The 25,013-nt window shown below is 38.5% G+C and overlaps 1 protein-coding gene across 10 annotated transcripts in view; it reads left to right on the forward strand.

The window, feature by feature from the left end:
* Positions 1-25,013, forward strand: part of USP45 (ubiquitin specific peptidase 45) — a 58,472-nt gene that overhangs the window by 13,033 nt on the left and 20,426 nt on the right. For 8 of the 10 annotated variants that reach the window (XR_005931943.1, XM_041121961.1, XM_041121960.1 and 5 more), the window contains exons 3-8: positions 890-1,059; positions 2,672-2,775; positions 3,269-3,369; positions 11,749-11,894; positions 13,186-13,281; positions 15,411-15,541. Coding sequence is in view for 8 of the 10 variants with exons in the window: in XM_041121961.1 (XP_040977895.1) it covers positions 890-1,059; positions 2,672-2,775; positions 3,269-3,369; positions 11,749-11,894; positions 13,186-13,281; positions 15,411-15,541 (748 nt within the window). In the remaining 2 variants the exon portion in view is untranslated. Of the gene's footprint in view, positions 1-889; positions 1,060-2,671; positions 2,776-3,268; positions 3,370-11,748; positions 11,895-13,185; positions 13,282-15,410; positions 15,542-17,959; positions 18,500-25,013 lie in introns of those variants that run through there. The other 2 variants (XM_030001112.2, XM_030001094.2) reach the window with 2 other exon arrangements.

Below are 25,013 nucleotides of genomic sequence, written 5' to 3' on the forward strand. Positions count from 1 at the left end.
GGCTGAAGGGAAGAGCTTTGTTTAGCCAAAGGAGTGAAAGTATAGTTTCTTTCTTTGACTACCTGATAGGTGGTTATAGAGAAGGCAGAGCCAGACTCTTCTAGGAGGTCTACAATGAAAGGACTAAAGGCAACAGACAAAAGGTAGGGCAAGGAAGATTTCGCTAGGTATGAGGAAATTTATTTTATTTTCACCCTGAGGATGGTCAGACAGAAAACAGATTTTCTAGTGAGTTGGTGAAACCTCTGTCCTGGAAGATATTCAACACTCAACTGAACAAAGCCATCAGCAGCCAGATCTAAATTTGTATTTGGCCCTGCTTTGAATAAGTGTTTGGACAAGATGGCCTTCAGAGGTTCCTTCAAACCTAGGTTATTCTGTGATAGTATAGTGGAATTTGTGCAAAAAAATATGACAGAGAAGAATGGTGGTTGATACTCGTGTTCAGAACGGGCAGTTGTAGTAGGGATGCATGGGTATTTGAAAATCTTTCTTTATGGATTGAAAAGGAGGTCAACTGCCTGTGGTGTTATATGCAAAAATAGATTTATGTAGTATCTTACTGTTGACAAAAAAACACACCAAAAAGCAGGGAAATGAATTTTGTACAAAAGTACAAGGTTTACTTTTGTACAAAGTAGTTTGCCTGTTTTTAAGAGGTGGTGTTTATTGACTTGAAAAAGATTTTCATTATAGAAGGATTGAAATAGATCCTTCAAAAAATTCAGTATATGGGGAGCAGCTGGCTGATTTTTCCTATTTTAGTTCTTTGCTTTTTTTTTTCCTAATGCTGAATTCATTGAAGACTCTGCTCTTTCACTGTACATGTGCTCCCTTTCATAGCCATTATTTTTAATGGGTGAAAGTGAATGTGTGTTGTTTTGTCTAGGCTTAACCTGCCAGCACGTGAGCCAAGCAGTGGATGTGCATCATGTGAAGAGAGCAGTAGCTCAGAGCGTCTGGTCAATATGTGCAGAATGTCTGAAGGAGAGGCGGATGAGTGATGGTGAGCCTGTGGCACCTTCAGACATATGGCTGTGTCTCAAATGTGGCTCTCAGGTAAGCATATGTAAATTTACAGAGGTGGATCAGCCCTGATTTTCTAAAGGGTACGACTTCAGTACCTTCAGTGAAACAGTGTGACATAAGTGCTTAGTTGTGAGAGTCCATGCTTCAGCTTCTTCAGTGGAGTGGGATGTGGCCTTACTTTCTTCTTGTCTTGTTTTCAGCAATGTTTTGGGTTAGCTTTATGTATTATGGTGTGGTTTGGCATCACAAGTAGTAAGTAATGGTCCTGCCTTTTCTCTGTTCTTCATCTGCATGCTCTTGCCACTTACAGAGAATTGGCTTCAGGAACTGTGTGGTTGCAAAATGCATCTGTTCAGCTGGTTCATCTGGCAGAAGATCCCACAAATACAAATGAATGAAAAAACAAATATGTATATTGCTGAATCAACTTGTACTGTGGACACTCAATTGCTAGATTTGATTGAAATCAGGGAGCAAGGAATGTTCTGGAATGAGAACGCTGTTTTTTGTGGCAGCTAGCCATTAGATTGGATCAGTTATAATGTCAAATTGTGGCCTCAGAGTTTACAATGGCAGGTCCTGACCCCATGGGCGTGCACAGGTTTCTGCCCTGCGAGTGAAGTAAAGCCAGATACAGAAGAATTCAGTTTACAGGCAACGTCACGCTTGGTTCAGCTAATAGTTGCCTGAACAAAGCATTTCACAATTTTCTTAGACTTTCAGTAGGTCTTACTATAATAAGGACAAAAGCCCGCTCCTACCAGTATTATTTGAGCAGATTTAGTTTTGCAAAGAAACATGGTATTTGCAGGCTTCAGAAGATAGTTAACTAGATCTGAGGAGGGCTCAACTCATATATCTTGTCTCTGAAAATTTGTAGTTAAGAAGGGCTTTTAAAAGGAGTTAACTCTGTGTGCTTTTTCATGTATATGCTGTTAATAGCCTCCAAAACTCATGCCTCATTCAGAGACCAGTCAGAATCTTCTAAGTCCCACTCTGTAGATACTTGAAAAATTGCAAGTGCTTTCTCTCAAAGTTGCTGTGCATAAATGGTGTGTTCTGAGTAGCTTTTTAGTACAAAACAATTTATGTACCTTTCACATTTGCTATCTGGAATGTATTTGGCATTCCTGAGCAGTGAGGGTTACCTATGCTGTCTTTTCCTTTGATGTTCTGTGGACCAAATATGCTATATAGTCATGTCATTCACATTTTTTTAGAGAATTCTTACTTTTGTGAATGGCATCATTTTCTGTCTAATGGTACTTATTCAATACTTAATAGAAATCATTCCTAGCCTTTTAATAAGTTAAAACAAACAATAATTTTCTGTACTTTGAACTGATTTTTCCAAGTAGAAGAGATGAGATTTTGGTTTTGTATTGTCATTGATTATCCTTTATTAGTAAAAAGAAAATGTGTTCATTTAAAAAAAAAAAAAGTCAACTGATATCTTTATAATACTGGATTATAAAGAATGTTAAACCCTCTCAGTCCTTGAGAATGCTAAATGAGTATTTAGGTTGCTATAGCTTTCTGTCTGATTTTGAAAAGTGAAGTTTTTGTAGTTCATTTACTAATAATATAGTCTTTTCTTACTTCCCTTCTTTCCCCCTTACTGTGTTGATGTTTCTGGTTTTAGGGATGTAGTAAGAACTCAGAAGGCCAGCATTCTCTGAAACACTTCCAAACAGCACGCACAGAACCTCATTGCATTGTTATCAACCTCAGCACATGGATCATATGGTGAGTATGCAGGTGTTTGTGTATGCTTGTATATAAGGACTACTCATAACTTAAAGCAGTGTCTTCTCATGATAAAGAATGATTCTGACAGATAAAGTGAATATAAAGAGGAAAGGCAGGCTTTGTGGAGAGAAAACTAGTTTGTTGTTAGGACTCTCAGAGGTGTCACAAATCAATACTAAGATAGAAGTTTAAGTCCATTGTGTTCTGTACAGAGTTGGTTGGTTATAGAAGTTTGTCCTTCCTGCTTGTTTCTATATGATTATTCGCAGGACTATAAACTGAGATTATTTAAATCTGTAAGTATCACACTGAATTGGGACTGATCTATAGAAGAGCATATATGAGAGAATTCAATTTTATTCCTCTTTTTAGTGTGAAAAATTGAAACCTAGAGCTTAAGTAATTTGTGTATGGTTGTTAGAGACGTTTGTTAGAGCTGGGAGGTGCATCCAGATATCCTGAATTCCAGTTTGTTTCTTCTTTTGTTTAGGTGTTATGAATGTGATGAAGAGCTGTCAACACATTGCAACAAAAAAGTTTTGGCTCAGATAGTTGACTTTCTTCAAAAACATGGTTCCAGGGCTGAACCAAGTAAGTTTACACAAATAGTTTTTATCTGGAGACATCTGTAATGTACTGTCTCTTAAAATAAGCATTTCTGATTTTGAGTCATGTTAAACAAAGAATTGAAAAATTATGTATAATGTGAGTATAATGCAGTTTGTAATTGCACAATTACTTGGGCAAGTAATGCCTGTCAAAAGATAATGTAATTTTTTTTCTTCAGTATGATTACATTTTAAAAATATTTTGGGCACTGTAGAACAGTTTTTCCAAATTTTGTCTTTAATGAAGAAAGTTTATTGTAGAGAAGATGTTACCTTAAATAAGATGCAATATAAATTAATGCAGAAAAACTATATAAAAGCATAAATTAATTGAATTTTCCTAGTGTGGATGTGTCACATCTTAAAATTTTTCTGATTTACATTTGTTTTCCACAGTTAATTAAATTTGTTTAAGTGGATTTTCTAGTAATCTGTTGTTGGATGTAATGCTTTCTGTTCATTTATGTTACTGGGTTTTAACTGATAGAACACTTATTTCTATTAATAGAAAATAGTATTAAATTATTTTCTTACGTTGGGAGCCTACTATATCTTCTAAATATGTGTAATAGTAGATAGAACTTTGTATGTGTGGCCCTCAACTGTCTACTCTTGATAATGTTGATGGTATTCATCCCTGCTGTAACACACTCAGTAGCATTTCTGGCTTGGACTTAGCGAGTGTTATCGGATTCCAGATTTTCTTCACAAAAACCAGCTTAAGTAAATTTTTAAAACAATTGGTTGCAGTTTTTAGCAGAGCTAATCAACTGGTTAGAAGTAAGAGTGGAAAAGAATTGCCTTACTGAGTTAGACTAGGTATTCCTCTAGCTGCATGTGCATAAATCCTCCTGGTTTTAAGAGGTGTTACATATTTTTTGAGGGGAAAAAAATGAAGGGCCACTCAGAAATACGTACTTTATATTTTGATCTAGTCACAAGTTGTATGTTAAATTATTCAATTGTAATAAATGGATAAATTGCTACTTTTTGCATCTTTTTGCTTGGAGCAATGAAAATACAGTATGTGATTTCACTTTTGTTCACAGCTTCAGTTTCAAGTTTACATGTAATAAATGGGTGTTGCAGCTTGCTTGCAGATGAAAATGCTGTAGTGTTTGTTGCAGTTAATTTAATGGAAACAATTTCATTCTGGTTTTGTACTGCTGGATAAGACTTTCTGAGTGATACATCTCTGTGCTTCATGGTTTAGATTCTTAATTTGTGAAACTTCAAAATATCCGAAGTCATGTGCAAGCCTTGCAAGACATGCGCAAGCCGCCTCGGCAGCAAGAGGTCTCCGCATGCGGAGGTTGCTCCTGCAGGGCAGTCGTGTCTCCTGCTCCATGCTGGAAAGGGCTGAGGCTCAAGTGCGAGCTTGTATTCACGCAAAAAGCATGTGTGTACACTTCCAGGAATGTTGTAAAGGTGGAAGTCTGCGAGCCTCTCCACGTGCCAAAGTATGGCTGTGCTGAGTAGTTTGGATCCCCTTCTTGAGAGCTCTGGGAATGTTGGCCCCAGGATGATTTGTTGGGTTTTCTTGAGTGGCAAGGAAAAGAGGGAAACCCTGTTTGCCTGGCATGATCTGTTGCTCTGGGCCATGTTCCTCACTGGAAGAGGTTGGGAAAAAGCTGTGTATTGATAAAAAAGTGGTATGCGTGAGAGGGAATTCCCATCCGGAGTTGGCGTTCTTGTTTCACTTTGATAACTGTGACAGCAATGCCTTTTCTGTTTTATGTCAAATACTTGGGCTGACACAGTTGGTACTTCCCCTAAAGAAATGTAACTTAAGTAAGATTTTTTTCTTTTCTTTAAATTAGACTGCCTTTAAGGATTTTTTAAAAATAAAAACTGAAATTGAAATGTAGTTCATGCTGTTGTCCAGAACACAAAGGACACTAAGTATAACAGTGAAAATTAACTCTACTACTGATAACTTATCTTTTGGTTTTTTTATGTGTAGCATTTTATTTCATATTACAGTGGTATTTTCAGTGTAACTGTCATCCTTTAAATTATTAGTTGGCTTAGTTTTTTAAATGTTGTATATTCAGGCATTAAAAACATAAACTAATCTTATATAAATGAAAAATAACTCGTGAGAAACAAGTAGTGTAAAACTGACAATTAATAGTTCAAATTTCTCACTTAAAAATCAATCTTCTGCTTTTTTCCCATTGCTTTTCTGTTTCTTCCTAAAAAAGGAGCCAAAGTGAAGACACTTAAATTTCATATCAGAATGTGGCACTGTAACAACAATTCATCTTATGTCTAGATTTCTTTCTGTTGTAAAAACTGGTTGGCATGGTGCATCATTAAAATTCAAATAGCATTGTATAGAAATTTCTGCAGAAATGCAGTATGAACGTGGATATAAGTAACAGATGAGGGCTGCTAGGTTTTTTTTGGTTCTTAAAAGTGCAGGAGTCATTTAAAGATAGAATAATCAGCTTAAACATGTAAGGGAGGGTTATATAGATTTCCTAATTAATGCATCTTGGAAAATAAACAAAAGCAAAATGCTTGTCATTTGGTACTAATGTGGTGGAATAGTGTGGCAGCAGGATCCCTGCTTTTCACTCGGCCTCTCATAAAGATTCAACTTCACTTCAGCTGTAAAAATGTGCAAATTACATTACTACTACATGACTGACTTTTGTAATTACATTAAGCGATTGAGATAAATCCCAGTGCTGGGTTCCCAAAAGAATGCTTGCAGCTGTGTGATTTTCGCATCTGATCCTATGGTTTGTTGTACCCAGCAATGCCTGCTTTTTTTTTGTTTTGTTTTCTTTTTCCTTTTTTTTTTTTTTTTTTTAGAGGAGTCTGTTTGGTTAAGAGGTCATGTTGGGCACAAGATGGAAGAATAAAGCAAGATTGCTTTCTAGGGTATACCACCCAGAAATTTGTTTTGTGGAAAAGGTTAGCAGGCCATGATGATTTTCACAGAAAGGCAGGTGCAGTATTGTCCGTGTGGCACACTTGTGAGCTTCACATGGACATAATGCACATGTAGTACACAGAAACCATGCTGAGACATTGCGATCTGCATGTCTGCTCATTTGCTGGAGAAAATAAATTGTTTTGCAGTCTTAAAAGTGAATATTACGCGTATTTTCCTTTACAAAAGCCAAATTAGACGTCGGTGGAGACGTAAGATTGCATACTCAATTTTTTTATAGAGCAGTTAATTAAATTGGTTTGTGTGGCAATAGAATGGGAAGGAAGAATATTTATTCTTAAATTTTTTAGTTAAATTTATTGTTGGGAAGGTCAAGCAGAGGAATGAGATTTTGCTAGTAAGTTCAGCTGCCCAGATTTGCCAATAGGTGAAAGTTAGAAACTTGGTTTCTATTTTAATGGATATAAATGATGTAAAACAAAGATTAAAAAAGATATAATTTTACATTACAGGTAATAGGTGTTAACTTGTTTGGAAAAACAAATAGTACGATGAATAACTTTTCAGATTTGCATTTGTCTGTTGATATTAGCAGTTGTCAAAGGATTGCACTGAAAAAAATAATTGCATTCTTTCATAACTGATTTTCACTACATGTAGTTTGGAGCTTGAAGTCATATAAGTCCATTCTATCTACTTAAAAATAAAATTAACTAGCAGAATAAAGCAGAATATGTTGATTCCCTAAATCTGAGATACACTTCAGCAAAAAGACATTTCTGTTGTCGGTCATAAATTTTCTTTCAAGTTTACTTACTTGTTAAGGGCTGCTGTTAATTATACATGTTGCAAAGAAATGAAAACTGAATCATTGGCAAAAAATTTTTTAGATATTCTGTCATTTTTATCCACGGATTCTTCCCTTTCCTGTCCACGTACTTACTTACTTGTGAGGTGTAGCACAAGTCATCTGAGAGTATAGGATCAAAACTGGTGCTTGAATAGCTAGCTCTTTCACACTGTACAGATGTGTTTTTTAGTTTATAACGTTCTGGCAGAATCAGAGAAATAAAATTGCAGTTTGTAATCTTTAATTTGGTAGGATTGTAATGCTGCAAGAGAAACTGGGCTTTGAAATGTAAAGCTAGTGACCATTTCAGAAAAGAACCGTGCTGTTTTTCTAAGGGTTAGATTCTCATTGTTGTACAGCGTTGGAAAAAAAAATTCCAGTTTTTTAAATAAAAAAGGAGTGCCAGACATTTTAGTAGCATTTCATAATACAGTATGATGAGAACTTGGTAAAAGAAAGGCAATCTATTAACCTTGCTTTTACTGTGAAGACCTTCAGCTGAAGTACCAGAGTTGTATTCAATAGAAAAGGCTTGACCTTGGAATAAAAGTGCACATTCCTGCAACCCTCATTTTTAATTAAAAAAAAAAAAAAAAAGTTGCATTGAAAAGATGAGCAAAAATGCTTACTCCCTTGGCTGAAAGAAAAATTGGATGTCATTTATCTTTTTGCTTGCATACCATCTGCAGCCCGAGGCACAGCTCAGTTTCAGCAAGGGCGGCACAGAAGTCCATGTGCGCTGCGAATGTTGAAATACTGGCAAAACAAATTGATAGGGAACCTGCAATAAGATTTCTGAACGTCTTTTGCAAGTGGATGTGTCAGCACCGTGTGCCTTTGCACACCTGGTCCGGTGACTTGCTCTGATTCACGGAGTGAATCATTGCCTGTGTTAACGTTGGGTTAGGAATCTCCGTCGCGCGCCCGTGAGGCCGGTGCTGTGCAGCTGTGGGACAAAACGATGTCCCCTGCCTCCGGAGAGCTTACGAGACAAGACTGCAGGTGAGCAGAAGTAGGTAAAACAAAGCTGAAGAAAAGAGTGGCAAGGAAAGCGTGCACTGCAGGCAAGAGCTGTAGCAGAGGAGCCGTCTCTGACCGCTGTCCTCTTTCCCGTGGGTCTGGTGGGCAGGGGCTTTGCTGGCACGGGGGAGAGCAGGGTGACGTGGGGAAGCTTTGCCGAGCACGAGGTGGTCGGTGGGGTGTGACGAGTCGGTCGGAGAGCTGGGCAACGGGTCTTGGCCTCTGGAGTGAGTGCTCCGGCAGGGCATCCCTGCAGCCCGATGCGCTTTGTCCAGGGAGTCGGGGGGGCGGTGATCGAGGCACAGCCGGGGTGAGAGTTTTCCCTACGTGACTGGATTAGAAAGGCCGCCTCTACAACAAAACTGCGGAAGGAGTCTGACGGAGAGGCGCAGTCTGAATGCCTGAGCCCCGAAACAGTCCCGGTCGGATCCGCGGTCCCCGCTGTGGAGGGACAGGCCTGCCTGGGGCTGATGTCCACGGTGCCCGAGAAGGGCAGAGAAGTTGAGGGTCACCATGTGAACCCTTCTAAAAGATGCAATAGTGAACTACGGACAGAAGTCAATCTATGAATTTAATTACTTTTGTGCCTTTCACCCACCTTGCTCTTTTTAACATTAACGAGGTCCTTTATAACAGGTATCACTGCGTGCGGACGGATGGCTGGGACTACTTCTTTTCTCCTGTTTGGCCAGGAGCTGAAGGCCCTTGTGGGCAGCAGCAGATGACAGCCATTTCGATGGAATCCTTCCGCTGGGGCCCTTGTTGTGTCTGTGCTGGCTTAAAAGTCACTTTTCATATCCAAAAGCATGCCTGTTAAAACATTACAGGCTTGCAAGATTGAGTTGGCAAGAGTCCATGAAACAGTTCAGTGCAAATTCACTTTAAAAAATTACATATTAGCCTTTTGATTAATAACATGCTTGTAGCCTTGGGTTAATCTTGCAGAAGGACCCTCCAGCCCCAATCTGTAGAAGTATTAGCTATCACAGTCATTACCAGCATCTTCTATTAAGACTGACCAACTCTTCACATGTCAACTAAACATTCAGCTTCAGGCCTGTCTGTCATTTGTCACTGAGCTGGGGACACTGAGCAGAGTTAAATTAAAAACTGCTGTCCATCCTCTGGCTCTGTACGTGTCCTTAAAAATATCTGTTTGGAATGGCAAAGCAACACTTTTCTGTCAAGACTTTTTCAGAGATACGAGAAACCTAGTAGAATGTCACATGGATTTTGTTTGTAAAATTATTAAAAAATCAAGAGGCGGTAATTAAAACCTTCTGAATGAAAGGAGGTTCCTAGGCTTCAGTAACAACATGGAGGCCTTTTCTTAATTTACTACTGCTTCTTCTGATCCCTATACTAATTATCCAGCTTTGTGGCAATTGGATGTCTGGTTCTCATTTATTGTGTTTTATAATTGCATATTCATCCAGCTCTTATCGCAAAGCTGGATGCTTCGGCTTTGTTTTCCCTCCCTTAAATAATTTATATGTAAGGTTCAGCAAATGGAACCTTGCTACTTGTGTGAAGCTGCCATTTAACCATGAAGTGAAATGCTTTTATCGAGTTTGCCCTGCAGATATGGTCCGCTGTGGCAGTGCTGTCCATATTTGGTGGCTGTGCAAGGAGAGCCAGGTGGTGCTGCAAAGCATAGCACAGTGAAGCGTGGACAGATCTAGGTTTGACATTTGTCATCCTGTACTGCTAAAGGGAAGAGAAAAATCTGCTTTTCCATATGCTTATGCTTTAATTTTTGCCTGCAGTTTTGTCCAGATGGCCTTGTGAACATTGTTTACTTTAAGATGCTGTCCCAGATGTTTTTGAATGCCGATGGATAAATGCAACAACTGTGGTATACTAATACACAAATTATTTACACAATTTTGGCTTTTTTTTTTTCTCTTTTTTTTTTCTTTTTAACTATCTCTTCTCCCCAGCACTGCTCTGTATGGCACACTTTTCTGAGGGGAAGAAGTCTCCACTTACATTACTAACTTTCTGAAAGTGAGCAGTGCCTTCCAGTTGCAGACACTTGGAGTTCCCATTCTCCTGCTACAATTCTGTTGGAGCTCTGCGTGGGTGGATGAGTCTCAGACACTGTAGCGTGCCCCTTGTAAGCATGTCAATTAAAAGGTGTTGCTGCATGTAGCCCATAAAACAGTGACTGTTTCAGGGTGTGAGCAGCTCCCAAGCTGTTTGTCATTCGTTGCGTTCAAAAACACTTTGTCTGCTTTTTCAAGGAGAACTTGGTCTCTTTCTTTGCCCTTGTACTGTCTTAATTTTCCACACGAGTGGAGAGTATTTTAAAGCTGTGTAAGCAGTATGACCAAGAACATTTAAAATGTTTTTAAACAGCAAAGCAACTCTAACTGCATTTTGACAAACTCCGATATAATTTGGAAAAATAATTATGCCTTGATGGCACTATAGGGTGCAGACAGACTGCGTCACAAGCTTGTTGCCAGATACAATAGATATTTTAATGACTCTTTTTTTATTTAATTATATTTTTTCATCTTCTAAGCAAGAAGCTACCTAGAGTGTACATAAAAGAACCTTTTGGCATGAGCATTTCATTAACGTAAATAGGTCTGTTAGTTATTTCTCAAGAACACTTTAATGAGACTTCAATGTGAAACTCATTAGGACAAATATATGAATTCATATGTCAAGACAGAGATTGCAGCATCACAGTTCTTGGCATCTATTAAGTCCATAACTCGTTTACATTGACATGCATTGTTAATCAATATTTAAGACACTGCAGATGTCAGTAATGTTCATATTTAGTCCTGCAACCATGACAATATGAAAGTTGCTAGTAGAATTCGAGGCTAAATACTGTTATCTCAAGTCTTTCCATTACCTCTAGGCTACAAGTTAATGACTGTCTAACTTTGCTGCCCCTCATCTATTTAAATAACAAAGGAAATAGGGAAATATGTGGATGTTATACTGGTAGCATATTCCATTGCAGTTTTATAAAATTTTTGTTGTTTGAAATTAAAACACTAGCATTGTGTGTATTTGGGTTGTGTTAGCAATTCCTCAGGCTGTGACGAAGGGAGGTGAGTCGAGGAGCAAATGTAGCGTTGGGGGAAACTGATAACTCCGATTCGTCTGTTGACCGAGTTGTACAAGGCAATTCAAACAGACCACCATAAAGACTTGCAGCATTCAGGTGGTAACTTTTGGTACCTCTTCAAATGCACCAAAAAGCAGCCTTTGTGTGGTGTTTCTAGTGTGTCTAATGAACGTACATCTTAACTGCCAATTGTTAATAAACTAACAAAGACCGTTTTACTTTATTTATTGCTTGGGTAATGAAGAAGTTACAGTCTTATGGGACAGTATGATTATTGTGGAAGGTTTTGTTGGATATATGTAGTTGTTGGGGAGAATTTTTTTTTTCCCCGGGGTTAAACTGCTGATGTCTCTTTTTTTTTTTAAAGATACGTAAAGCAGCTTAGAATACCATCAAGGTGTCTTTCCGCATATGTTAAAAATGATAAATGTGAGCCATGGAAGGACTGAATTGATTAAACTATGCAATTACATAGTAATATTAATCTATAATTTAATTATAGGTTCATCAAAAATCATACGACTCCGTGAAGAAAACAGTGAAACAAGTGAAATATTGAAAGGAAAAAGTTCTGGTAATGGTGCATCCGTTCCAGTTAAAGGAATAAATAATTTAGGAAATACGTGCTTTTTTAATGCTGTCATGCAGGTAAGATGGAAAGATCATACAGCTTTCCCTTAATAGCTTTCAGAAATACTTAATCTGTATAAACTGTGGACTTCAGAAAAGGTTATGACTGCTACCAGTCTTCATTCTGCTTTCTGAAGGCCCTTTTCAAATTCTTTTTACTCCTTGCTATCCAAGCAATATTTCCTGTTATAACAGAAAAGAATTCCTGGATCAGTAGCATTTTTCACAGTAATGAGACATATGAAAATGTCAAGTGTTTTACACACTGCATATGTGTGTGGGTTGTACTCTAGCATATGGTTTTATTTGTAGTTCAGCATTAGGCAGTCGTGAGTAATGCACAGCATTTACCATACTGGTGGGTGTGAAAAGTGGTACTTTATGCATAATGTGAATGTCTGCACTGTGCATTGTGATCATTTTAAACACCTATAATGGATGCAGTTATAAAAGTACTTTTAGTGATTATGGATTTTTTTTCTGTCCAGAATAAGAGGAATGAACTATACTAATAAACTTTTATTGTTGTTGAGTGTACAACTAAACCAACATCCTCAAAAAAAGCAGCAGCCTTAGCAGGTTTTATATTGGACCACCCTATTGCTTGTCAGTTGAGCAGAGACATTTTTATGTCTGGAGACAGGAGTGAACAAATGAGAGAAAACTGCTACAAAGGTGTTCTGAACTGGCACTCTACCTTGTGTTTATGGTGGTGATTACAAAACTCAGCAAACAAATAGTAAATTTGTAAGGAGTAGAATAACTGCAAATTGTTCTCTGTCCATACTTAGGGCATTGTAGAAACCTAAGTGATCTGCAGTCAAAGTTAACCAAAAATAAAAAACAAAGCTGAGATATGTTGAGTTGGTTTCTCTCTTAAATTCAGAGAGAGAATGCTTTTTAGTGTGCCAAAGCCTTTGTGCTTCTTGGGGCACAATGAGGGAGACTGCAGAGTTTAAAAGAAACAAATGATTACTGATACTAATGTCTGCACCATAAAAAAAACAAAACAAAACAACCCCACTCCAATCTTGTTGTTCAACAAAAATAACAAAGTTATTACTAGGAAACTATTTTGGAATTACAGAAACAGAACTAGATACAATTGTAGAAACAGTCTGAGATCAATGATCTTGGCTCTTGTGAGGATGACACCTGCTTTTTCCAGTGGTCTGATTTAAACTTCAGTTGTACATTTTGAAATAAGTCTCGTTTTGTCTATCCCTGAAGCTAGAATTTGTAACTAAAGGAAAATGTATACTTGAAAGATCAGCGTGTGTTTCTTGGGTTTATTTCTCTTTTCTTTAAGAACTTGGCACAGACTCACGTACTAAATGAACTGGTGTATGAGATGAAGGAGAAAGGAACAAAGTTAAAAATCTGTCATACTTCAGACTCCCAATTGGTAAGTATGCAGTGAGAAATACAAATTTGGGGAAATGTGGGAAGAAGCTGGAGGATGGGAAATCACATCTCCGTTAAAGACATACTCTTACTCTCCTGTTTCTTTTGCCTTTTAATTGTTTAGCTGGTTTATTATATCTGTGAACTCACTCCTTTTACGAAACTAATTATTCAGCCCTGGAGGAGGAGGAATAATCACTTCCTTTCAAATTTTGTGACACTGAAGTAGCAAATGATGCCTGACCTTAAGAAAGTGGCTGGCTTATTTTTGTTTCCCATTTCATTTCTTCAGTATGAATGTATGATACAGGAAATAGTATATTTGGCTCTAGAAAGTGTTCATGAAATACTTTGTTCCAGTCTGTCCCAGACCTTCATTGATAAGGGTTGTAAAATTTATTATGTGCTTCATGGGCCAGAGGATTAAACTGAGAGAAGCAAAATTTCAGTGAGGACCAAATTTCTTGTCCTCAAGCTCATTACAGGCATATGGGAAAGAGACTCCTGTGGTTATTATTAAAAGAATATGCTGCTGTTCCTGGTCATGTCTTAGAGACCTGGGTTTTCATAATATGTTGTTGGCAATGAAGATAATACCCCTTTCTCTCTGTTAGCTAAAGAAAGCAGTTTAGAGATGATTTTTTATTCTTTTCTTTCTTTTTCTGCTGTTCACTGGGAGCTTTCTGGTGGTAGTGAGGGTTGAGGGGTGGGATTCTGTTTCAGATACTTCTGAAATGATGAAGATTTCTGTATGTTGCTGTTGGTGATGTTCATAGCTTCTCCAGGCAAGAACAGTGTGAAATTTACTGCATTGCTGTCTATATTTCCTTCAGTGGCAGTTCTGGGCAGCAACATGTTTCACTAAGTTATCCTGAGCCACAACGGAGGTCTGGAGCTTGTTTGTGCCCGGAGGCTTAGAAAGCCAGCGGTACGTTGGCTTATGCTTGATGTGAAACTTGCACAGCCATAAGGTTGAAAGATTGATTTTTTTTGTTTAATGACAATGCTTACAATGTAAATAAGATCTTCGGAGCAAAGCCTGTGTTTTCTGGTCTTTGTATGTCAACACAGAATTAGAGGGCTGCAGTAGTCTAACTAATAGTAATGTAGAAACTCCCAGCTTCCTGGTTGGTAAAGGGCATTTTTCCACCTTTCGATAGTGCATTATTTTATAATGCAAATGCTCTATATTTGTGTGTATCCACAGCGCTTATGTTTTGCGTGGATCTGCTTTCTGGACGAGGCAGCCTCTCTAATTGTTTGTCCGGCAGTTGTAGTCTGTTTTTGTGAGAGTCGGGCCAGCTAGTAGGAAGCGCTGTGGTCTTGTATGAACGCGGGAGCGCGTTAGGGAGGGCCGGCGATCTGAGGTCGCTGGGACACGCGTGGCACGGTAAGCAGTGCAGGAGCGTCTCCTGCTCTAAGACGGGCTCGGGTGGCTGCTGGCCCGCTCCTTCCAGCCCCGGGGCCCGCTGGCTGGGGCGAACCTCACACCAGGAGGGGCTGTGCGGGCTGCGCCCTGCGCCTGTCCCCCGCTGCCGCCGCGGACCTGCGGGCTCTGCTGTCGGCTCCTGCTGGGAACCGCCGCTGCTGCCGGCCCGGCGCCCGGTTCCCGGAGGAACAGGGCGCGTTTCTGTGGCTGTCGGACGTGTGGAAATTCCGATGTGCGGCGCTCAGGTCCGAGAAGCCGGCCACCCCTTTCCCGAGGCGGAGTAGACAGAGTGCTGCTGAGCTCCGTCTTGCGCTGGCCCACGGAGGAGGTCGCCCGCGATGTCTCTCCAGCTGAATTTCAGTGCACATGGGAGTAAGAGTAAAGCAGCCAGTACAGGAGGTAGTCTGTTTTGGTGAGAGTCAGACTGGCTCATTGACATGCCTGTTCCCAAAACTATTGGTAACAAACCAATTTTCTCAACAAGAATTGTTTGGTTTTCCAACTATTACTACTTAAATAATGAGCTTTCTCTTCAACTATTTCGGTCATGTTGGTGACATCAACATTTAAAAAAAACCAACCCCAAAACACTCTTAAGACTGAAAGTTACATTGTTCTTTGTCATAAACATACTAACTTCAGATAAGTCTTCTGTGTCATTAACTTTGAAATCTGATGTGCGGTTTACCTTTGCTTTGAAGGATCCTTTGGTGGTAAACCTCTCCAGCCCGGGACCTTTGACTTCAGCGATGTTCTTGTTCCTTCACAGCATGAGGGAGGCTGGAAAAGGTCCTCTTTCTCCCAAAGTGCTGTTCAGTCAGCTTTGTCAAAAGTACGTATTGTCAGTATCTTTTACTTATTTATTTATTTTAATTTCCAGTGATACGTTTCTAAGTGTGCCTTGTCTGTTGTCCTTTCTAAGGTGCCATTAGATTTTTACTGGGCAGTCCAGAAAATGTGTTCTTCATATTTTAAAGTTGCAGGGCTCCTTATTGCGCTCCAGGGTTGTACCTCCTCTTCATGAAATGTATGGCCCAGTCCATAACCACTAGCTTTGAATGGGCTTTGAGCTGAGTGCGAGGGGGCAGAAGAGGGCATGGTAAAACTGAAGAAAATAGAATTACTTTTCAGGTTTTGTTGTATATTAGCATAAAGCTGTGCTAATACTGCAAAGTGTATGTAGGTATTTTGAAAAAAAGGCTAAGCTTTTAAATGGGAAACCTCTGCTATGATGTCTGACTTTGGCATCAATTCAAAATTAAAAAGGGTCTAACAAGCAAGGACTTGAAGCAGTACTGAAATGGCATATGGCTCCAGATTGCAAAGAGCTTACAAGCCCTGAAGAAACTCCTGTTTCTTGGTGTGGAAAATGTTTACAGTGGTGCTTTGTAGGTGCCTTCAATTATGATGCAAACAATCTTGCTTTTTAAAACACCTGTAGAAGACCTGTTTAAAAGTTGATACAAATATTTAAATATTGACTTTACAAGTACAAGAAGCTGTAGAAGCAGAGTAACTGAAGGATGATATAGCTGAATCTCACATTTGAAAAGGTTAATAATGCATGTTAATTTATTTGCTACAGTATTAATGTATGGAATTGTAAGCGTTCTGCAGCAAGAGAGTTAGGAGGAAAGTTGCAGCCTCCTACCATGGCATTCGAGGGCAACCTCACTGTGCAAGCATGAGTTTAAAATATGGTATAAAGATACAAAAGCTTTTAGACTAGAGCGGGGACAATTTAATTCTGATAAGGAAATCAGTTATTACTTTTTCTTTATCCTCAAAATTCAACTTCAGATACTTAATATTATATTTTTTCTATTGTACTTGACTTCCTTTTGATTCTCTTGAGCTGTAAAAGGAAGTGTGTATAAAGTGTCCTTATAGTGATTTTGAGTCAAACAGCAGTGTTCTATCTTTAGCATTATCTACCCGGAACAAAAATATATAGGGAAGAAAAATATGTTTTTTCCTTACTCGTCCTCCTGTTTCAGGGATGACTCAAAAATGTGATTATAAGAACAAAATTTGGCCGAGAAATGGAAAGGAAATGATTAAATAAGAATAGTAGTTTTTTCTCTGTAAGTATTAAGGATAGAAGGGAAAAGATGAAGTAAAACATGTTTTGAAGCCCACCTTAGCAAACTCACTGTAAAATAATCATGATGCAGTGCACTTCAGATGACATTGTATTTTTGAAGCAATAGCTATTTTGTATCTGCTCTGTGTGTTTGTGTAGTCATCAAGTGATGGCTGCACAATATATCAGTATTAAATCTCAGATATCTAGTTGTTCTTTTTTTTTTGTTGTTTTTTTTTCATCTTTAAGATGAGCCTATACTTTAACTACCAGCTAAAATTGAAACACATTTCAATGTGGGCAGCAGACTTTTGCTGTTAGACATGTATCTGTCAGCTTCTGCCATAATTTGCCTTCACCCCTACTTCTTACTGTTGTTAGCCTTGCAGAACACAACTTAGATATAAATCCTTTACTAGCTCTAGTATCAATAATAAAAGTGTCAGCCACATACTGTTAGCAAGAAATGAGGTGTTCAGGGGCAGTAAGTGGCTGCATGGGTATGACAGAAGGTTTTGGTCTTTTGATTATTTTGTTACTGATGGTGACATGAGCAAGAAAGAAGAAAGGGAGAATTTCAGCAAATTCAGCAGTCTGCAGTGGTGGAAGTAGGAGAACGGGAAATCTTTATCTTTGCAAACTGAATACATTTACTGTACATTAACTTAAACAGTATGAATGCAGTGTTCTGTCATGCCTTTTTTAGAAAGCCTTTTTTAATCTTTTACAATTGGCTTTCTACTCTTTAGCAAAGCTGAAATGAAAGAGAGAGCACAGCAAGATTTCAGGAGTCCCAGCTAGGGAGAAGTCTGTGTTGCTGCAGTATTCTCTGTAAACTGCTTTTTGAATCCTGCCCAGAGGTTGTGTTAATAAAGTAATCTTAAAGGCATGCACTACTTGTGGTCTTAACAAGTAAAGTTCAAACAGCATCTTTCCTAAAGAAATGACAGGATGCACGTGTGAAAGGAAGTACTACACTGAAAAAAAATGTTTGTATTTCAGAAGATAAGTCAGAGAAAGACATTTAACTACTGGGGAGAAGGGCATGGAAAAGGACGTCTAATAATAATGTTTTGGTTTTATATATTTTACATAAAAGTTTCTGACTCCAGTTGCAACCTTGTTTTGTTTTTTTTTTTTTTTTAATTTATTCTCTCCCCATCACAGATCTTGCTGTCTCAGTTCCAGTCTACAGTATATGACCGTACCTTTCTTCAGTAAAGAATTTATGAACCAGATTGTACAGATAGCGTAGGATGTACTTGTCTGTGATATGAAGAGTTGGACTCAGTGACCCAGGAATTGTCTTTCCAGTCTTTACCATAACATTATTTTGAATAGCTGCCTGTAGCTTGCAAACAGGGACACGCACACTGAGTGGTCATGGAGAATATAGACGTTTTACGTAATATTTAGTATAGTCACTTCCAAATCCTACGAGGCTTCTTACAGATGTGAACGGTTGAAATGCTGAAGCTGTCAGCAGGGATGGTATGCTGCTGTTCTTTATGTACTTCGATCTATCTACTTGTCAGGACTGTTATAGTATGCTATCTAGCCAAAAAGTAACACAGTGGTTTCCTAATAACATTTGTCTCGTGTGTAGCAGAAGGCTGATCCTTTAAAAATGGATACTTTTCCCTGATGACACAATTGGATTATATATATAAAAATATATATAGTTTTTGATTAAATTGGTATTGATGAGTTTGGGTGGTTTTTTGTTTTTTAATCTCCCAGCTGAATGATGACATATTTTCATGTTGGATCAGTTAATGCAAGATATAGTAAAGGTAGCTGTATAATTTAACACCTGACATTTGCCCTCATTTCAAGTTCAGTGCTGGAATAACACTTCTGAATTTGATGTCCGGAGTTGCTTTTTTTGATGTCTCTATAGGACTTCAGGACTCCACCTGCTTGAGATGTTGCATTATGCAAGAGTTTGAATGCTCACATTTGAACTGGGCATCCTTACTCAAAAATGGAAAAGTGCTCAGTGAAAGAAGACCTAAGAAGGCAGGGAAAGAAGGAAGAGCTAAAAAGGAGCGGGCGAAGGCACCTAGGACTGCGGTTAGGTGTGGGCAGAGAGCCTGTAAAGAAAGGGAGCAGGCGCTGCCTTGTTCAGCTGCAGCTCTGTCACGGCACCGGGTGGGATCCCAAAATCTGCAAGTGAGAAACTCTGCACGTGGATGCGCGTTTGCTGCTCAGAAGCAGTAAGAGAACTGGGACACAGTCCTTTCAACTGCAAACTGCTTCTTTAAGAGTCTAGGGAGATCATGGTGTGAAGTTCATCATCTTGTGTATGAAAGGGTATTTGTGGTGCTTTTTTTTTATTAAATAACAAAAGAAAAAAATGATACTGAGTGTTAATTTTATCAAGTGGTGGGGTAGCCAGGTTGAAGAAGGGGAGAAGAAGAAAAGAAATGGATGAGTCTTTCTATAGCAACTGTTTAGCGTCTGGTACTAATTCATCCACTGTTAATTTTGTTAGTGTTGCAGCTGTCAGATGTTTTGCAAGGACAGATTGTGAGCATAGCTACGGGGCCCTTCTGTTGGTTTTCCACTATGCTGAATATCAGGACTGCAGACTTCTGACTTATCTGGAGACTTAGTGACTAATGCAACACTGATGTATTAAGAGGACATAAATTTTATTTCCTTTATTTGTTGTGATTGAATAATTTTATTGGTGGAAGAAAGCTTAGATTTGCGTAGCAAGTAAATGTTGCAGCATATAAGTGATGAGCCCAGAAAGTGGTTACAGAATTTAGCTGCTTCAAACCCTCACCAAATAATTATTTATAGGGGTATTATATTGCTACATTAACATGCAGGAAAAAATACTTGCCTAACAAAGATTTTATTGGTGGTCACAAAATATACATAGGTCTTCCCTCCCCAGGGAGTATTCATCCTTCCTTCTCAGGTGCAGAAAGCAGAACTCAGGACAGAGGTGGGACTGACAGAATGGAAGTCATGTGCAGTTAGGAATATTGATTAGTTTTGGAGGGAAACCTAAACAATGCTTGGAGCATTCCATATTTATCACTTCTGAGAGGAAATGCTAAGAGAAACTGAGATAATGTTGTACAAGATTTAAGGGGTGAAGGAAACAGGATTTTTCTCATTAATTAGGAGTCTTTTTGAGCCTTTTCTTTTAAAATAATATTGCCGTAGAGAAAAATCTCTTTTTAGAAAAGATTTCCAACTTGCTTATTTTTCCAGTTTGACTTTTACCATTTAAAGATAACAGCAGAAGAACATACAGTTGTGTTTCCTTGACTGATTGTGAAGAATTATTTTGGGTCCCTGTCGTGCCTCCATGTGCCTTGCTGACGGTGCTGCGTCATGTTCAGGAGCTCTCTGACAGAGGAGATTGAATCTTCTGCATGCAGCAGCAGTCGAGAGATTGCATGCCTTTATTTCAGTTAACTTTGTCAGAGTTTCTTTAATTTTAAGAACAAGTTAACAAAGCTGGATGGATGAGGTTTATGAGTGCAAAGTAGAGGAATCATCTGCACTTGTTCAAGTTTTGTGTTCACTTCTTCCACTCAGGAGGAAGACTTGTGCAGCATTTTGGACAACACAAGTATTTGCAATGTGTGTGGTATTGGTGAACTACATAAGCAATGCTTGTAGATGCAATGAAGGAGAAAACCAATAATTTCATTAGGTACATTGGAGGTGTATCCTCAGTAGCAATGTTCATGTTAACCAGAATAGAGCGTTACAAGATAAAGCCAGTTTGGAGCTTTAGGGAGAGGTAACAAAAATAGGAAGACTTCACGTCAAAAGGGACTTGAATTTTGGGAGTTTAGGGAGGAGAGGACATAAAAAGGAGACATGACAGCAAGAGCAGACAATAAATGATAGAAGATAAATTAGCTCTGCTTATTTAACTGCCCTCCTAAGAGTTCAAGGAGCTGTCTGTGAAATTGAAAGGCAACAGATTTAGAGCCAGGGGAAAAAAAGGGGTTTTTTAACATTTTATAGAGCTAACCTGTGGAACTTGCTGTCACAGAGCACTGTTGAAAATCTTAGTGGGACTTAAAGGAAGAAGGAAGAATTGGATGTCCATACAAAGAGAAAACTTTTTTTATAGGGATGCAAGACCTCATGCATAAAGGTCTTCACTTAGCTACCAGCTGGTAGGAAGAAATTGCACCATACAGATATTTCCATTACTCAGTAAAAAGAGCCCTATTTTCCCTCTGATGGTCAAGTGGGAAATGGCTCTGTTGTAGCATGTCGGCTATTATGTCCATTCAGAGCTACTTCTAACAAGTGCTTTTTGCTCAGGTACCAGAGATCTGGTGCATCACAAGAAAGTGATGGTGCCTCATTTTCTCTTTTGGGCGAAGGTGAGACATGGTGCCTCGTTTTCTCTTTTGGGGGAAGGCGAGAGAAAAAGATGAAAGAAATCAGCCAGCATGTCCAAAGGAGATAGGACAGGCATGTCTTGTGTTATTTGTTAATTACGTGTGGGGGCATGCTCATGTTTGGTTGGGTTTTTTCCTACCAAGCACCTTGTTGTAGCAGAACTCTTAATGTCTGTGGGGCAGGTTTGAGATAAGATTAATCACGGGGATTAATCATGCTGTAGGATTTTGCTCTGTTTTCTGTCATAGTGCTGCATATAACTTGGGATCCCTAATGAGAATGATTGCTTTAGGAAGAACAAAACTTTTCAGTCTGGCTATTCTATAATGATAGCGAATAGGTATTTGATAGTGTCACTGGGAAACCTAAGTCCTGTGAATTGTTGTAACTTTTATAAACTGGCCCTTTGCAGGCTTTTTTTGTAACTTTCATTGGTGACTGATCAGACTTGAAAGATAAACATCTTCATCTGCAGATAAGCAAAATTTCTTCTCTCAGGCTAACATGAAGTAAACATTTTACTTTGCTGCTTTACAGTGTACTGCAGTATTAGAGGGGTTCCTCTGCATTTCGCACTGCTGGAAAAAATCATATAGCATGTTCTATTTTCTGTTTCCAAGCACTTGTTATTGTTTCTAAAGTTTTCCAAGGTATTAGGCTATCTTCTGCTCAAAGATAGTAATTATTGAAAGGATGATTTTGGAGAGGATTTTTATTAGAGACATAAAGGTATGGCAGTTCTGTGCAGTATGACTGAATGACTGTAATTGTACCCCAGTTTTGCTTTTGAAGCATATTCATTTCTCAAATGAATAGGAGTTCAAATGATAGGAATTAAACGTATTAATGTTTAGAGAACTGTGGTTTTTTTCCTTTTAAAACTTACGTTATTATGTAGGTTTTGTTATTAAAACATTCTAGAAGTAGATCACCATGAAAAGTGTTTCTTTAACTGACAGTCAAGCAATTATAACTGGTCTCCAGATGAGTAACGAGAGGCTAGATAAGTAGTATGCATGTAGATGTCACAGTTGTCCTTCACCACTTATGGCCATTAGCGGGAGTTCAACCTGTTCTGTCATTATCCTGCTGACACTGTACAACAGGTTGTATCGCATTGGCACTGGCTTCCATATGTCAGCACATCTGTGAGCGGTCAACTCAACCAACCATCTTCAAGTCCCCCACTTTTGCCAAGGATCTTGCTTGAAGCATATTTTCAAGGAGACGAGAGTGCACATCTTTTAGTTGTCAGATTTCTGTGTATCAGCATGGATTAATTCCTTTTTTTCCCCAACACTGGTTTATAAGTGTAGGAAGTTCCCAGTAAATGCATTGTGTGGTGTGAAATTCCCTCCCTTCTTCCTCTTTTTTTCTTGTTGTTTTTTGGTTTTCCTTTGTGGCTTCCCCCCAAAACCAAATGCACTAATCTCAAATGTTTTTCTACAGAACATTGGATATTTAGAATTATATACAGCATTACATAGCATGCATGTACATGAATGACAGATTAACTATGTGTTAAGCAGTGTGAACAATGACATCATTTGTCAGTCCAAGTAAATGACTCAAATCTTACATAGCATCTTTACAAGTTGCTTTCCCTGCCATTTCACTTTTAAAGTGGTAGCTCTTACATTCCCATCATCCTTGTTGCCATTAAAATTCAAGTGTGTAGATTTATGTGAGGTTGGAAAAGGATTTAGTATAAGCACAGAGAAGCCTAAATAATCTTGTCCTCGTAGATGCTCTGTATGCTAGTGAAATGAACGACTAAGAGAAACAAAAAAATGCCATGGCTGAGTTCATTTTTTCCCCCTTTCATTTAAGCTGATAAAACTGTGTGGAACATACGGGTGAACTATTTTCCCTTGAAATATCATTTAGTAAATTAGTTTTAATCTGAAATGATCATTGTACGTTCATCAGCGGGAGCTTACACTGCAAACCGTAAACAGTAACAAAAGGTATGTGTGGGGCTTTTTTCTGATTTGCATTGATGATCTAGTTCTGTGAGGTGTGCCTACAATGAAAAAAACCCTCCTGTAACAGTGATGGAGCTTTTGCTTGCTTTTTTGTCAAGTAATTCTTAACTTTTTTCCTTTTTACTAGAATGTGTCTTGCAGTGGCCCTGCTTCTGTGGCCAAAAAAAAAAAAAAAAAAAAAAAAAAATCCCTATTAGTACCAAGATCCAGGTTGTGTAAATGCAAGATTTTGTTTTCTTGCTATATGCTGGAGCTATTAATGTGCCTGTACTGGGGGAGACAGGCTGAATATACTTATTGATTCTCACTGTCTCAGGAAAACAAATTTCTCATAAATATAACTAACTAATGATAATACTGCGGCTAACTAACTAGGTTTCTCAGAATTTAACTGATTTCAGCATCTGGGTTAAAAAAAAAAAGATTCTTTGAGATTGCTGGCCATTCAATGAAAGAAACTACCAGAAAACTGTTTTAGCAAATTGAAAAGTGAAACTGTGCATGCATGTAAACATGTGCATGCAGGTACATATGTTATTTATGTTTTTAATGTATATTTAGTGTTTTATTGGATCAAAACCAAAGGTTCAGTGCTTTTCAGAATGTATTTGGTTTTTATAATCAAATTATTTGGAAATAGAACATTTGATTTTAATAGAAGCAAAAAATTGCATTTTAATAATATTAAACCAAAATATTTAATTTTTAAGAGGAGTATTTCAAGTTTGAATTAATTGAGATTTTTTTAAATTTGAAATTAATTTTTTAGGTTGACCTGCATGTGCAAAAAAAAATTTGACTTTAAAAAGAATGCTTAAAAAACCCACCCACTCAGCTGATTCCAGATTTTATAGTAAGTCTCATAGTAGAGCAGCATCATTAAATCATTTTTATCTAGGGATATTGTTAACTTTGTGTCAAAAAGTAGATACAAAGTACAAATGTGAAAGTATCATATTTGTAAATGTCAACATGTTGTTTTGCATATGCAGGTCCAGATTTATTCCACTTAATTTTAGGCACTGACCTTAGATGCCTCGTCACCTTAGATCCTTCTCCAGTTACATCCCAAGCGCCTCCAGCGAGCAGTTCAAAACTGAGACCCTTCTATCGCTGTCCTGCCTGTAGCCCAGGGCTGCTGTGCCCTGACTTGGCGTCTTGACATCTTGCCCAGCTTTAAGTTTTACTGTTGTAGGCACGTTGCACGCCTGATGCATTTTCTGATCACCTTTAATTTCTCCTATCCACGAGCACAAACTTCCAAGGCAAACCTGAGCAGCTTTAGTGTATGAGTGGGAAGGAAACCGCATCTTTGGGAACCCTAGAACGGCTGAAGAGCATGGCTGGGCAAGTAAGATCATCGTGCCTGGAGAAAATACTGATAACGTATGTACAGCTCATTGTACTGGTTAGCCAGAGCACGCGATCTGAGGCTGAAAATGAAAACTGGCTCAACAGGCGTTTAATAAAATTGAGTAACCAAGTAAGTGGTTGGTTTTTCTGGCTGCTCTTCCAGTTTAATAAAATTCCTGTTTGCGCTCTGCTCAGCCAGTTGTCTCCTGTGCTAGATTTTGGGAGGGGTGCACATGGTTACGCCTGCATGTGCTCTTCTCAGTCTGCAGCAAGTCCGTTTGGTGGCATTACTGGAGACACAAAAAAACACCCTTTCCACTCCCATTTTAGATTAATTGGTCCAAGACTGTAATTAAAGATCTAAAGGGTAACTTGCCTGGAAAGACAGGTATGGTTTGACCAGTAAGTTATAGTTAACGTGAGCAGAAATATGTTAATAGTGAATATTTACAGTCTCATCTGGGGTTGCAAGAAGCTGGAGATCCAAATTGTTTATGAGA

The sequence above is a fragment of the Aquila chrysaetos genome, chromosome 2 (assembly GCF_900496995.4).
Source record: "Aquila chrysaetos chrysaetos chromosome 2, bAquChr1.4, whole genome shotgun sequence".
In the NCBI taxonomy this organism is placed as follows: Eukaryota; Metazoa; Chordata; class Aves; order Accipitriformes; family Accipitridae; genus Aquila; species Aquila chrysaetos.